Below are 14445 nucleotides of genomic sequence, written 5' to 3'. Positions count from 1 at the left end.
TTTTACTTATCCCAGTGATTTTGAGATTGTTTTCTCGTGACACATTGTACTTTAAATTAGTGGTAAATTTTGGTCGATACAGTTGTTTTTTTTTTTGTGAAAAATACCAAAATGTCGTAAAAAAATTGAACGTTTTGCAATTTGCAAAATGTTACATTTTCTGCTTGTGAGACAAATAATCATACCACTCAAATTAGTTAATAACTAACATAGACCATATCTAAACTTTATTATTACATCATTATTTCAACCTCCTTTAATTTTTTTTGGACACTAGGGGGCAGCAGAGTCAAAATTTTACACAACACAGTAAACGCTGCTTTTGGCTGTTCACGTTTGAACAGCCAATCGCAGCGATCGCCGATGGCGGGGGGCATCGCTGCCCCCCCTGGGCAATGAGGGAAGATGTCTGCTGTCAGGGACAGCAGACATCGTCCCTCTGTCACCGCGTCTATAGACGCGGTGACAGTTAAAAAACATGACGTACATTTATGCCATGTGTCGGGAAGTACATCCCGGCCATGACGTAAATGTACGTCAAATGTCGGGAAGGGGTTAATACATAGCAATGTTAGCAGTATTTTTTATTACAAACAGGATACCATTTCTTTTTCATTAAGACATGCAAAAGTAAATAGTTTTTTTTTGTCAACCCTGTAATACTATACATGTATGTGTGTATAATATGTATATATATTATCCACAAGTACAAAAAAATGCTTTATTTCAATAGAGGCATATGCATGCAGAATTAAACAGCAGTCATTCATGATCTTAAATATTAAGTCCTAAGTACTTCTTGCTTTATAGGTTGAAGATATTCCTTGTCTTTGTCTGCTACAATAACACAGTTCATGACAGATTTATATTAGCACAAATATAATACACAAAAATGACATACTGAATATGTGTGCATAACAAATGTTTGCTGTTTAATTTTCCCTGTTCTCTTGTCTCTATTGTAATAAAGTGAATTCTAGTGCCAAATATGACTTAATATTTCAAATAGTTTTACCGTACTGCAGAGATAAAAAAGGCACCTCAATACCATTACATGCAATCTATTTATTCCGTAATGGTATAGGTTTCCAGTAAGTTGATAAGCTGCACAAATGTTCCTGGCCTCTAATGTGGGTTTGAGATGGGTGCACTGCTCATTACTAACAGAGGCCATTCTTTACCAATATGACTCGGGAACATAAAATAAAGTGATACTTTGGTTTCTATCTCATTACAGTTAAAGTATTTAGAAAAACACATAACTTTTTATTTCCAATATGGTCTATGTTCCTAAAATGTTATTTACACAGGGTGGAGACTGCTGGCTTTTTGTGGTCTTCAGCATCACCAAAAGTGCAGTCTCTCCATTCACTTAAGTGACATCACTAAGACACCATAAGCTGGGTTGACGTGAGGTGTCACTGACATAATTCTTGGTTTTACCCTTAAAGTGGCAATCTCCATGGTGTGTAGATGACATGTACACTTCTGTTTTCTGACAATTGAATATATTTTACATCTGACCTCCTATTTGTGTCTTTAGGAGGTTCCTTACCATTGTCATCAGTAGCAATAGCTGGAGCAGGACAGCCAGCCATCACAAAGACCACATCTGTTCTCCAGGATGGCGTAATTGTCACAACAGCATCGGGGACTCCAATGCAGAACCACCTTCCAATGGGCAATTCCTTCCCATTTGCAGGATCAGAGCATGCTAACCACTTTGCACAAAGCACTAACAACAACCACCACCTTCCACGACCCATCAACTCCAATCTTTTGAACTCTTTGCCAATGTCGTTACCTCTGAATCAGCAGCATCTCCTGAATCAGAACATTATGCAAATGCTGCAGCCCTCAGCAGGAGAAGGTAAGCCCCCTTTTTTGCTGTCTTTATGTGTGAGCACATAGCCGTGGCACAGATTGGGTAATAAACTGAAAGCAAGGAGGAAAACGGACGATCTGGGCGTATCATGGGGAAGCAAAAAGAACGGGTTAGGTATGACTCACAGACAATCCGAATCCCGACAGTCAGTATACCAACATCAGAATCTCACCTGCCGGTATTCTGAATGAGGGGGGGTGCAAAAAAGCCCCTTGCAGGCTCGCCACGCTGCGGTTGTGGACCTCCACAAGAGAGAATTGCCCCGGTTGGGCAGTTTAAACGCCGGGATTTTGACGTTGTGTTACCCAATGAACGCATTTTTTCTTTGGGTCTTTGAGATTGTCCAGTATTGGTCACAGCAGGGATGGCAGGTTGGCTCAGCTCTCACTAGATCACTTTCCACTTAGGAAGATTTTTGGTACTTATATGTTAGTTGGTCGCCCACTATAGTAAGTACGCTCATAGCCCCACTATCCATGTCGGCATGGAGTTGATTTTATATAGCATGGCGCTTTCAGCGAGCCACCGAGCCTGAAGCGTGGCAAACGTACGCGTAAAACTAAGCAAATAGCTTAGTGGGCGCCCAACTAACATATAAGTACCAAATTGTTATTTTTATTTTATTATTTAGCAGTGGGGTACAATCCCCTTATTTTTCTGTGTTCATTGTTCCTAATTATTGAGGGTCAATGTTTATGTAAAGATGTAGTAGGTACAGACGCATCCCTGTCTTCCATAATGTTATACAGCTTTATGATTTGCTAAAATTCCAGGGCAAGCTCTTGCAGAGCAGTCAATCCCACTATTCACCAGCATTCTTCTGCAGCCTCAGTCCACACCTCCATGGGTCAGGAGAGCCCTTTATACTGTTGCCAGTAGACGTGCACCTTACACAGGTCATGGACTGTATTTTCTCTGCTTTCTTATTCACCTAGTCTAGGTCTTCAGTAGCAGATCTTTTTATAGTTTTGAGAGTAGTATTCAAGGCTGACCTCTTTCCTTGCAAAAGGGATCTCACAAATTCATATTGGCCAATAGTTGGTGTTGCCATACATGTGCTCCCATTCTTGGAATCTAAGCGCTTCAGCCTCTAGATTTTCATGCTGTCTGTGGATTTACTTGTTCAGATCTACTCACTTCTGCCACTCCATTTTCCTTGAAAAGCCACAGAAAAAAAAGATGTAGATCTACCTCTCAGTCCATCTCCCACTGGATCAAAAAAATTGTAATTTAGTGAAATGCAAAGGCGCAAAGCTCTTTGGTTTGTGTAAATTAGCCTAATTGTTTCCAGGATCCGGATGAAAGGTTGACATGCATTTGGTGGACATGGTTAACAGGTCAACTGTGCTTAAGGTAGCCAGGTTCAAATTGACAATGGCTGACACAATTTTTGGGGGAGTTTTTTCTTTTCTGTACTGTAAACTACTTTATTGGAAAGCATGGAGAGCGAAGCCGTACACTATTTGGGGTCACATATCAAATGATACCCCCAAAAAATTTACCCAGCTGCATGTCGACCATATGCATTTTTGTGCAAAACTAGGCGTGAGGTCAAACGACAGCATTAGACTCCGCTTGTGTTTTGTTCCATGAGATCGGGATGCAGTTACAATCCCGGCATTCAAAATCCCGATGCCGGAATACCGACTGCCGAAATCCCGACACTTTCTCCCTCTGTGGAGGGAGATAGAGGGAGAATAAATTAGTGTGCCGAGCACAGCGAGCCCGCAAGGGGGGGCGATCCACGTGTGTGTCTCGCCCCCCCCCTTGTCGGGATTTCGGCGGTCGGGGTTTTGAACACCAGGATTCCGACCGGGATTTAAAACCACTCCCATGAGATCAATGAGCACTTTAAGCAAGTTCTATTATTCAAAGTGAGCGGTACATAATCAGTGTTTCACTTTTCATCCATTGTTTTTACAGGAGATTTGTCATCAGTAAACAATCCCTTGAATAACCATCAGTTGTCTCATCTTCAGTCCTTACTAAACAATAATCAGCAGCAGCAGCAACTCCTCCATAGGTTTCCCAATCTACATGCGTTAAAAGGACAAGTTGCGGGGCCACCAAACAACTTCAACCCCATGGCCTGTTTGTTTCAAAACTTTCAGGTAATTGGATCAGTCCTCCCATCCTAAGTAAATTGTCAATGTGTAGCACCGGTGATGTTCCTTCCACAGTAATACATGTATTTCATTATCATTTATATAGGTGAGAATGCAAGAAAACAAAGAGGTCAATGCTCAAATGGCAGTATCTTCAATGCCTGAAAACCCAAACCCTGCCGTTCCTCCATTTCCAGACAAGTCTTGTACCATGCCTCATAGGACAGAACAATATATAAAAGATAACATGCGGGATGGAGACAACTCTGTTGATGCCATTTACAAAGCTGTGGTAGATGCGGCCAGTAAAGGAATGCAAGTGGTCATTACTACGGCAGTGGCCAGCACGACACAGATGAGCCCTATCCCAGCACTAAGTGCCATGAGTGCCTTCACTGCATCCATCGGTGACCCATTAAATCTCTCAAGTACAGTGGGCACCGTCATCCATGGTAGAAACATGGGAAACGCCGATCATGAGGTCAGAACACGAAACTCTAGAGGTACCCGGATGAGAAAAAACTTGGATCAGAATAAACACATGGCTGATGGTGATGGGTTTGATTATTTCAAAGCAGGATGTAATACACCTAAAAGACATTGGAATGGAGGTCAGAGTCCTGGTGAATTAAACAGATGGAAATGTGAGGAGTTTTTGGAACACAACCCGCAGGTCTACGGCAATCCTTACCAAACGAGATCTGGCAACGTCTCTATATTGCACTCTTTTGAAGACGAGCAGTGCCAGATTTTACTGCCACCCAGACACTGTCCAAATGATAAGATGCTAGAGGATAATTTCACATATAACCATTACAAAAGAACTATGATGAGTTTTAAAGAGAGGTTAGAAAGTACGATGGAACGCTGTGCCCACATGAACGGAACCCGTGTCCCACAGCACAGAGGTTTCGGAGATTTGCTCAGCATCCCGAAACAAGAGATCAGCATGGAGGAACAATCTCCCAGCTCTTCCAACAGTTTTGAAAGTTCTTTAGCAAGAGACTATATCCATTATAATGGAGACTTTCATGCAAAGGGCATGAATGGTTGTGTCCCCAGTCCCTCAGACACAAAAAGTATCAGTAGCGAGGATGACCTTAGGATTCCCGACTCCCCTTCATCAAATGACTTAATGCATTATAGGCAAAGGACGTTTAATATGGGAGACTTGGTCTGGGGACAAATTAAAGGACTGGCTTCATGGCCGGGAAAATTAGTGAGGGACGACCTGCACAACTCATATCAGCAAAACTCAGAAGAAGGGAAGGTATGCAGCCACTTATTGCTTATTTACCCTATAGCATATTTGTAAGCAATTGGGGATATTGATGATAAGGGAAAGAGGGACTTTAAAAAAAAATATTTAAATATTCAAAAAAAATTCCCACATTCTTTACAATGGTTAGACATATATTTCTCTTTGCAATGTGTAATATTCAGTAACAAAATACAATTCTCCATTATGAGTGAGTTGACATCTGCACAGCCTATATAATGAAAGGGCTCTTTGCTGTGTTCAAATGTTTTTATTAGATTGGTCAAATGGAGCCTAGAAATTGAACTCTTTCATGTTCAAAAGGAAAGTGCATTATGCATTCCATTAAGCACATAGAAAAGGAATGACTGCAAGAAATTACTTTTTGCCTGCTTTACACCCTCCATCAAAACAAGGCATGTCCCTATTAAACCATTTTATACACCCCTTGACCCAAGAAGTGTCACTCATCCCCACCGCTCCTCCCATTGGACAGAGCTCACAAACACTTCCCTTGTGCCACAAATACATGCACTTCCCTGTAAGAGCTTTTACACAAATTAAGAATAGAAAATCCCAAAAGATAGTTTACACTGAGGTATTCCTTATTGCAGTTTTGTAAATTAGCCTAAATTGAAGTTGCTGTTAACTGACATGCCCGACACTGGTTATAGATCTGGATAATATAAGCTGGTTTTGTTTAGGTGGAGAGTGAGAAGTTGAAGACGCTGACAGAGGGGTTGGAGGCTTACAGTCGAGCCCAGAAAAGAAACAGAAAGTAAGCATCCTTTCTATACCCTACCAATTCATTGAACGAATATTCATTATGCGTAAACAAAACCATCACCTACGCCACTATGTAGTCATTTTGGGAATGAATCCACACTCGCATGCCTCAGTAGAGCCACTGGATCCTTTTGAATTGACAGGCTGATTATTGCTTCCGTTAACAAAATCTTTGCAAATATTGTTAGAGTTTGATGATATAAATACAATGATAAGTATCAAACAATCTACATAGCTTGCAGTCAAGTCAGTTTATTGTCATCAGCAGAAGGAGAAACTCTCTCTGCAGATGAAATTGTAACATACATAATATACCAATACAATAAAAGCAATATCCGCATATAACATACATAAAAATTTAAAAAAAGAAAAATGTAACGACATTTAGGCATTCAACATATGTACTGCTGATGGTAGGAAACTATTGTGCAAATGACTTGTATGTACCCTCAGAGTTCTGAACCTTTTAAGCGAGGGTAATTTCTCAAATATACTCTGAAAAGGGGTGGATAGAATCTGCTAAAATTATTTTTAGTTGTCTTTGAAATTCTGGAACTATAAAGCTCCAGACTGGTTGGCAGCTGCACTTCAATAATTTTACCTGGGAATTTTACAATACGCTCTAGTTTAGAGCGTTCCCTAGCCGTGCAGTTGCCAAATCGATAATACCGAAGGTCAGGATGCTTTCAATCGAACATCTATAAAAATTTGTCATGGTGGGCCTGCTCACACCAGCCGCTTTTAACCGCCTCAAAAAAAGAGACGCTGTTGGTTTTTTTTTTATTTGTAACATTGATTACTGGAGTTTAATGCAGTGGAATGCTGATGACTGGTGTTTCAGGGCAACTGGAGTACCAATGCAATGGACCACTGGCACATGGGGTACCAGCACAATGGAGTACTGGTGACCAGGGCACCTATGTAATTGAGCACTGGCGATTGGGGCACACATAAATCAGTGGGATTGGCAGTATGGGGATGTCTAGTTCTGAGTCAGACCTAAATCAGTGGGTGCAGCAGTACAGGGGCAGATTGGGTATGTTTCATAGACTAAAGTCTTTAAGGTCAGACTCTAGAATTAAATAATTCAGCACTTGTGTACTATCACGGCACCCATCGCATCGCAGACCATATCGCATGCGATGCGATATCGGCCGATGTTGTACAATGCTATACAATTCGATGGGATGTGATTATAAATTGTATAAGCACCCTAATGGTTGCTTACAATGCTTAAATGCACCCCCACGCCACCCCCCCAGTATAAACGTGAACCCGAAGCGTGGCGAGCGCAGCGGTACGCGTCCTACAACCTTTTCATACCCCCACTATCCACGTCGGCGTGGAGTTGATTTTATAAAGTGTGGCGAGCCACCGAGCCCGAAGCGTGGCAAGCGCACGCGGATACCTTCACAGGTATCCACGTCCCCTCGTGGGCTTCACAGATATCCGTGTCCCCTCGCGGGGCTCACCACGCTTCGGGCTCGGTGGCTCGCTGCGCTCGCCACACTTTATAAAATCAACTCCACGCCGACGTGGATAGTGGGGATATGAAAAGGTCGTAGGACGCGTACCGCCGCCGCTCGCCACACTTCGAGTTCGCGTTTATACTGGGGGGGGGTGGCGTGGGGGTGCATTTAAGCATTGTAAGCACCCATTAGGGTGCTTAACAGCACACATTAGGGTGCTTATACAATGTAATATTGTATATGCGTTAAAATCGCATCGCATGTTATCGGGTGTATCGAATGCAATGCGATTAAAAATCGGGCGACTAATTATCGGGGCGCCGTGCTAGTACAAAAGTACCAATAATTCAAGAGGATTAGTTTGGATCAGTGTTTCTCAGTCAAAATAAGTTAGTGCCATTGCCAGTGTGGCGCTGACTGGCACTGGGTCAGACATATGTCAATTGGATCCGCAGTGTGCGGTGGACTGGGTATGTTTCATAGGCTAAAGTCTTTACGGTCAGGCTCTAGAATTAAATAATTCAAGAGGATTAGTTCGGATCAGATAGGGGTGTGCCGGATACAGTTTGGGGCATTATGGTTGAAACATGTAAATGTCAAAATATGGTATTTCCTACTTTTATAAGCTGCTTTGTTGTCCCCCTAAAGTGAACATAATAGGAATAGTAACTGTTGTGTTTTCTGTTACAGAAGTGGAACACTAAATAACCATCTAGAAGCTGCAATACACGAGGCGATGAATGAGCTGGACAAAATTTCTGGCAATGTAAGTTATTAACAACGGGCCCATGTTGTCTTACTGTACCAACTACTCCCTGCCCATGCCTGCAGTATCACCGTTTAAGCCCCAGATCTACCATCCAGTGCCAAAAGACAGGTTGGCAATAGAGCGACAAGGAGGGGAGAGGGGGACAGACAGTTATCTGAGAGCCTGGATCCTGTGCTGGGTCTGAAATGATGGTAGGTGGACACAGGAGAGGGTACTTGTGTAATATCTGGGCGCCCAATTTTTGATCGGGTCGGAAAAATGGCGTCGATCGCATCGCGACCAAATCGCATGTGATGCGATCAACGCGATTTTCCATAGGATTCAATGTTAAAATGGTCCTGTTCATTTCCCCACTATCCAAGTGGGCAGAGAGTTGATTTTATATAGCGTGGCGAGCCACCAAGCCCGAAGCGTGGCGAGCGAACGCGGAATACATTTTAAGTAATCCGCGTCCGCTCGCCACGCTATATAAAATCAACTCTATGCCCACTTGGATAGTAGGGAAATGAACAGGACCATTTTAACATTGAATCCTATGGAAAATAGGATGCGATTTGGTCGCGATGCGATCAACACGATTTTACCGGAAAATCTCGTCCATCGCATCTGATTGTATGCCTTAAAGTTAAGGCATACAATCAATCGCATCGGGCGCCCAGATATTACACAAGTACCCAGGAGAGTATACAGAACTTTGTGGGTCCCATAGCAACATTTTTAAGGGACCCTTGTCTAAATAATTCTAGGAAACATCTCTCTGGAGCGGCTGTTAATTTTATGCCCCATAATAGTGTCCAAGTTAACATTTTGTGGCATTGTAGGGCTGCCAGTACACCTTATGCAACACAGTACCCCCAACTCACCCTATGACATACAGTGTCAGTTCATATTATCACATTGCAGTGCCCCCTATTCATAATATGTCACGCTATGGTGCCTCCACTTCATACTATACCACAATACAGTGCCGCAGTTCATTTTATGTAACATTTATAAAGCCCTTGTGCTCATTTTATACCACATTACAATGAGCAGGTAGAGGAACTTAACTATATTTATGGAAGGTAGGCCCCATGACAGAAGTTGGTAATTTCCCCTATGTATCTACCAATCATGAAAAATGTACAGATGGACCCAGCCTCCACTATTTCATGGTTGCTATAAGCAATATGCGCACTGACGTTGCACCAGTGACTCATTGGCTATACATTATCTGCCTCTAGTGGTGCCGATGTAGCCATGATGACCGTGTTTACATCTATATTGAACACTTTGACATGGAAGGTGGCACCTCTCATCTCTGGGTCCCCTAGTAGCCACACTTTCTGCACCTATGGAAAAACAGCATTGGGTGTATACACACCCATGTCTGTATGTTATATCACTCTTGGGTGTGTGGTCACACTCTTTTATATACCTTTGCAATAAGACATTCGTGAAATTTCATCCCTGCTGGATATTCCACAGTAAACTGTCAGGGATATTATTGGAAGCGTTTAGGAACCTCAACAGCGCTCTATTGTAATAGTATGTAATCCAACTTGTGAGTATACAGTAGGTATTCTGCATACCGTGATGTGTCTAAAAATTGCTCCTCATAGTGGCGTCTGTACAGGAACCTTCCTTTGGTGGTGATGTCATCATGGGTAATTACCAGGATGAACCTGGATAGGTCCAAAGAGGGTTGACCTGTACTTTTAGATCCACGGGTTTAATAACTCAGCCTGTTAGAGTGTCTTATAGACATGAGAATACTTCTATTTTTAAAAGCATTTTTACTTTGCAGACTTTTATTCCCCACACCTGCCTAAAACATTTGCGCTGCACTGAATTTCTGTCATCCTATATACCGCAACCTTATCACATCAGCCAAGAGTTTCTTTACTGTGGTATACTATACCCATGTTATCTGACAGTCCCTGATTGTAGACAATGCACATATATCCGCTCCAGAGGTGGGGAGCCACACCAACTGAGTCCCGGGCAGCAATGTTTGGAGTGGCGGTTGCCGTGGCTCCCCTAACTGACTGTATACATACCTACGTATATACCTACCTACATATAACCTCGTCTTCTCACTCTCCATGTCTTTCAGGTGCCTCAGAGAGAGCGACAACTGAAGATCCCGAAACCCAAGAGGAGGAAAATCTCCAGATAACATTGATAGTTCCAAGATCATATATTTGTATATAGGCATTGATATTAATATATGTATATCAATATTTCTAGATATCACCACCTGGTGTAAAGTGAATATGTGGTAAATATTTTTGCATTTTAGGAAGGTGGGAGCTGGAACCCTAAAAACCATGTGACTGAATAGAGATAATCTGTTTTTCTATAATGCTACAATTGTGATTATAAAGAATAATAGTCAAATGTTTCTGATACATTTTGAGTGTGTATATAAAAAGTTCTAGAGTTTGATGCTGATAACCGAGATGTATATAATGTACAATATTGTCATGTACAAGCTGACTTAATGCACACTTTATCTTTTACTGTACTATAATAGTGTACAAAAATTCTTTGGTTTCTATCAAGTTGATGTGCAAGCGGTGTATAGAGGTAAAAATAACTGCTTTTATATCATACTGTCAGATGACAGCAGGGGGCGCTCAACAATCCTGCCCCCCCCCCCCCCCCCCCCCCCCCCCCCTCCCCCTCAAGAGGCCCCTTACTCCCATTTCAGGTACCTGTAATTGAGTGAGGTTTAATCATCACTATATGATTGCATGGCCACTGCTTACCTAACAAACTGCAATAATTAGTTCTCATTATTCCTTTGTTAGTGTAGAGGTAGGTTAACCTGGGCGGCTGATACTTTGATTTTAACTGTCCATAGATTTTATCTGGTCCTTATATCTCCTTTGCTCCTTTGCTTTGTTCTTCTAGTCATCCGTACTATTTATTGTGGAAAAGTTGGCCACTGACTAGCCTGAAATTAATATCAGCCTTATCATGGAACAGTTAAGCTGGGTAACCACCCTGGGTGATATATTGTTAACGATAAGCACGATACCGGTACTGAGCGTACATAATGGCCAATGTTAATGATGTATTACCGATGCGCGTTCCCCCTCCTATACATGCAGCTCAATCTGCCAATTTCTTCAGCGACTGCATGTTCGGAGCAGGGAGGGGGTGATGTCGCTGACCAATATAGTCAATATTTGTCAGTGTGTATGCACTATGTCGTTCTCCCGCGGCACCGCCGATATAGTTATCACCTATGTTCACTGCCTTCCGTTGATTCCTGTTCCCTGCTACCCAAGTCAATAGTGGCCCAGTACTTGCAAAAGTAAAGAGGTTTTTTCTACTATTTTAACCCTTTGCGTGCCAGTTGCATTTGTCAAAAAAAAATTAAAATAGGTGGGAAATTTGCCAAGCAAACATTTTTATGCATCATAATGGCCTGTGATGTTTTACTTGTATAGGAAATGTTTTCCTTCTACAGGAAATCTAATCTATTTTTAAACAACATTTGTTATTTGAATTGATATAACAAATGTGAGCGAATTTGTTGTTTTTAGCGGATATTTTGAAAATCTCACGGCGATGTTGGCACTCAAAGGGTTAATTTAAAAAAAAAAAAATTTTGTAAATAGACTCTGCATCAGCTGCTCTGTTCTATTGTACTTACCTCCTGTTCCAATTCCTTAGGTGGTCTGCCTCATCATCGCTGTGGTGGGAGTCCGCAGCACGCTCCCATGGTGCGTTATGTGCACTCTTCACAGCCTTAATGATGTCTGAGCTACTACAAGAACAAGCCAATTTAAATGACCGCAGTAAATAATTTGGAGCATAATGCATCAGATTGTCCACCAACAGTCCACTTTATGTCCCACATGCTTGGTTAATTTGCTCCTGTTTGTAGCCTGGACAGCTCCTTCTAATGTAGCATTACAAAATGATCCATATATAACTAGAATGTGCTTAGTGATCCTCCTTGTGTTCGTAACACAACTACCGCTGTGGTAGCAGGGAACGCGTCCCTGGATTTCACTGGTAAACTTATATTGCTAATTTCTCTGACACTACAAACTGTACTGTCTCCATAGCCTTGCCCTTGGAAGCATGTCTCTCTCCGTTACTTCATCCCACAGTATTAACATGTCACAAGCTGCCGTGATAGACTCACCATAAGCAGTTTTTTTTTTTGTTTTGTTTTTTTAATCAGTATTATGTAACATATCACAGATTTATTTTATTTAAAAAAAAAAGTATTTATACTGTTAACAGATTATATATTAACGTGGCTGAAACATGCAAGTTATTTTATTAACCAAATTATTTATGTTACGTAAAGTGAAAATGTGAAACTGAAAAAAAAAAACACTACATATAAATGAGCCGACAACATTGTATTGTAACAAAAGATTCACTTGTACATTTGTATATTCACTTATGTGACAACATTACGTGAATATATGTTTGTCTCCAGATCTGGTGGATATAAAAATAAATGGTGAACACCACAATTTAGTATACCTAGTCCCCGCACACAGTCTGCGCAGCCATTCTGTAGTCTGTGTTCATGAGGATGCAGCCGCTATTGTGTAAATGTAGTAGCCTGCAAGTTGCCACAAGTTTTCTGCCATTTAGCCTTAAGCTTTAATGGGACAATGATTTAAATGGCAAAACAAGGCAGGTTTTACCTTTTTTAAATTGCTGCACTTAAATATAGCCACTAAAGGGCGTATTCAATCCTGGCCACTATATCCGCCAGGTGAAAATAGCAGCTGACCGTATTCAATCCCAGCTGGGACTCGCGTTCAACAGATTCGACTCCCTATAGAGGCAAATCTGTATTGTCAGGAACGGCCGCTGGATTGTCGAATCTGCGGCCGTTTCAGACTATCAGCATTGAATAGGTCGAATGACTATCGACCTAATTATGTCAGAAACGGCTGCCATTTCCACCAGCTGAAAATAGCGACCGGAATTGAATACCCCCTACATCACCAAACTCTTGCGGCTGCCTACAATTTGCAGGTTTTTACATTTACTCATAGGTCTTCCGGGAATTAGTGACATGACATAACTGAGGTAAACAGTTTGTCAGTAAAGCGACCATTTACAAAGGAAGAGATAGCTTGCATACAAAAATATATCACAAGAAGAGATTGAATGATCTCACTAGTTCTTGGCGAAATGACAGGCTGCATCAAGATATTTATATATAGAATTATATATATAATTCTATTTGACCCCCAACGCCCTGGCCTGTCCTCATTGAGATTGTGTGTGTATTTAGTGTTACTTTTCAATTGTTATTGTTAGGTTTTATTTTTTTGTAATAGTCTGCTTTTCTGCTGTTTTGTCCATAAAGTTGTGTGCGTGTATCTTTTCAGATTTTTCTTTTATTGTTCCATTGTATGATTTGTAAACAATCAGCCATTTCCTCAATGTTTGCACACATTGTGTTCTATACTGCTCACTGCTTTACATAATTGTCACCTATGTAAAGTATATGCGATCTTCCTCTTTCATTTGTTCTTTCTAGTGTGGATGATAGGAGTAGTTGTTTCAGTCCATACTGTTGTTTTTTTCCTTTTTTTTTTTTTTTTCTGGTTTTATGTATACAGTTAATGTAAATATTGTGAGCATTACAGGTCATGCAGTGTTGTGACATTTAAAAAAAAATGTTGCACCAATTTAAGATTAAAACAAAAAACTGGTCACATCTTGAATCTCTTACCTGCATATCCATTTATTTCTGTCTCCAAGTGGCATTGCCAGCCAGCAATAATTTTTGTCAGTAAATAAAAATGTTTAATTCAGACAAGAAGTTTTTAGAGGCCATTTTACCTGTATTATAGGGGCCCCCTGCTACATTTGCTTCTGTGTCCGAGGTTGTCAATATGGCTTTGAAAAGCATTCTGCCATTTATGACCCCACCAAATCATCCTGGAGACAAATGGGCTTGGGGATTTAGCGCTTCACTTAGGACAGGGTTGGAGAACCTTGGCACTCCAGCTGTTGTTGAACTACACATTCCAGCATGCCCTGCAATAGTTATGCTATATGCGTATGCTCAAACTGTTGCAGGGCATGCTGGGATGTGTTCTCCAACAACAGCTGGAGTGCCAAAGTTCTTCATCCATGACTTAGGGGTTTAAGATGTATAGTTTGAACTGCAACAAGACCTGTGGGTGTTATCCTGTACCCAC

The 14445-nt window shown here is 41.4% G+C and overlaps 1 protein-coding gene across 1 annotated transcript in view; it reads left to right on the top strand.

Moving 5' to 3' along the window:
- MBD5 (methyl-CpG binding domain protein 5) overlaps window positions 1-14063 on the top strand; it is a 68020-nt gene extending 53957 nt beyond the window's left edge. The window contains exons 8-13 of the mRNA XM_083153843.1: window positions 1544-1870; window positions 3809-3996; window positions 4097-5260; window positions 5953-6026; window positions 8194-8269; window positions 10368-14063. Of these exons, the coding sequence (XP_083009969.1) occupies window positions 1544-1870; window positions 3809-3996; window positions 4097-5260; window positions 5953-6026; window positions 8194-8269; window positions 10368-10430 (1892 nt within the window). The 3' untranslated portion in view covers window positions 10431-14063. The remainder of the gene's footprint in view (window positions 1-1543; window positions 1871-3808; window positions 3997-4096; window positions 5261-5952; window positions 6027-8193; window positions 8270-10367) is intronic.
- Window positions 14064-14445: the final 382 nt, after the last annotated feature.

This window comes from Crinia signifera, chromosome 7 (assembly GCF_055691185.1).
Source record: "Crinia signifera chromosome 7, ASM5569118v1, whole genome shotgun sequence".
NCBI lineage: Eukaryota > Metazoa > Chordata > Amphibia > Anura > Myobatrachidae > Crinia > Crinia signifera.
Note: the sequence above shows the minus strand (reverse complement) of the source record. Positions and strands in the feature narration are given on the sequence as shown.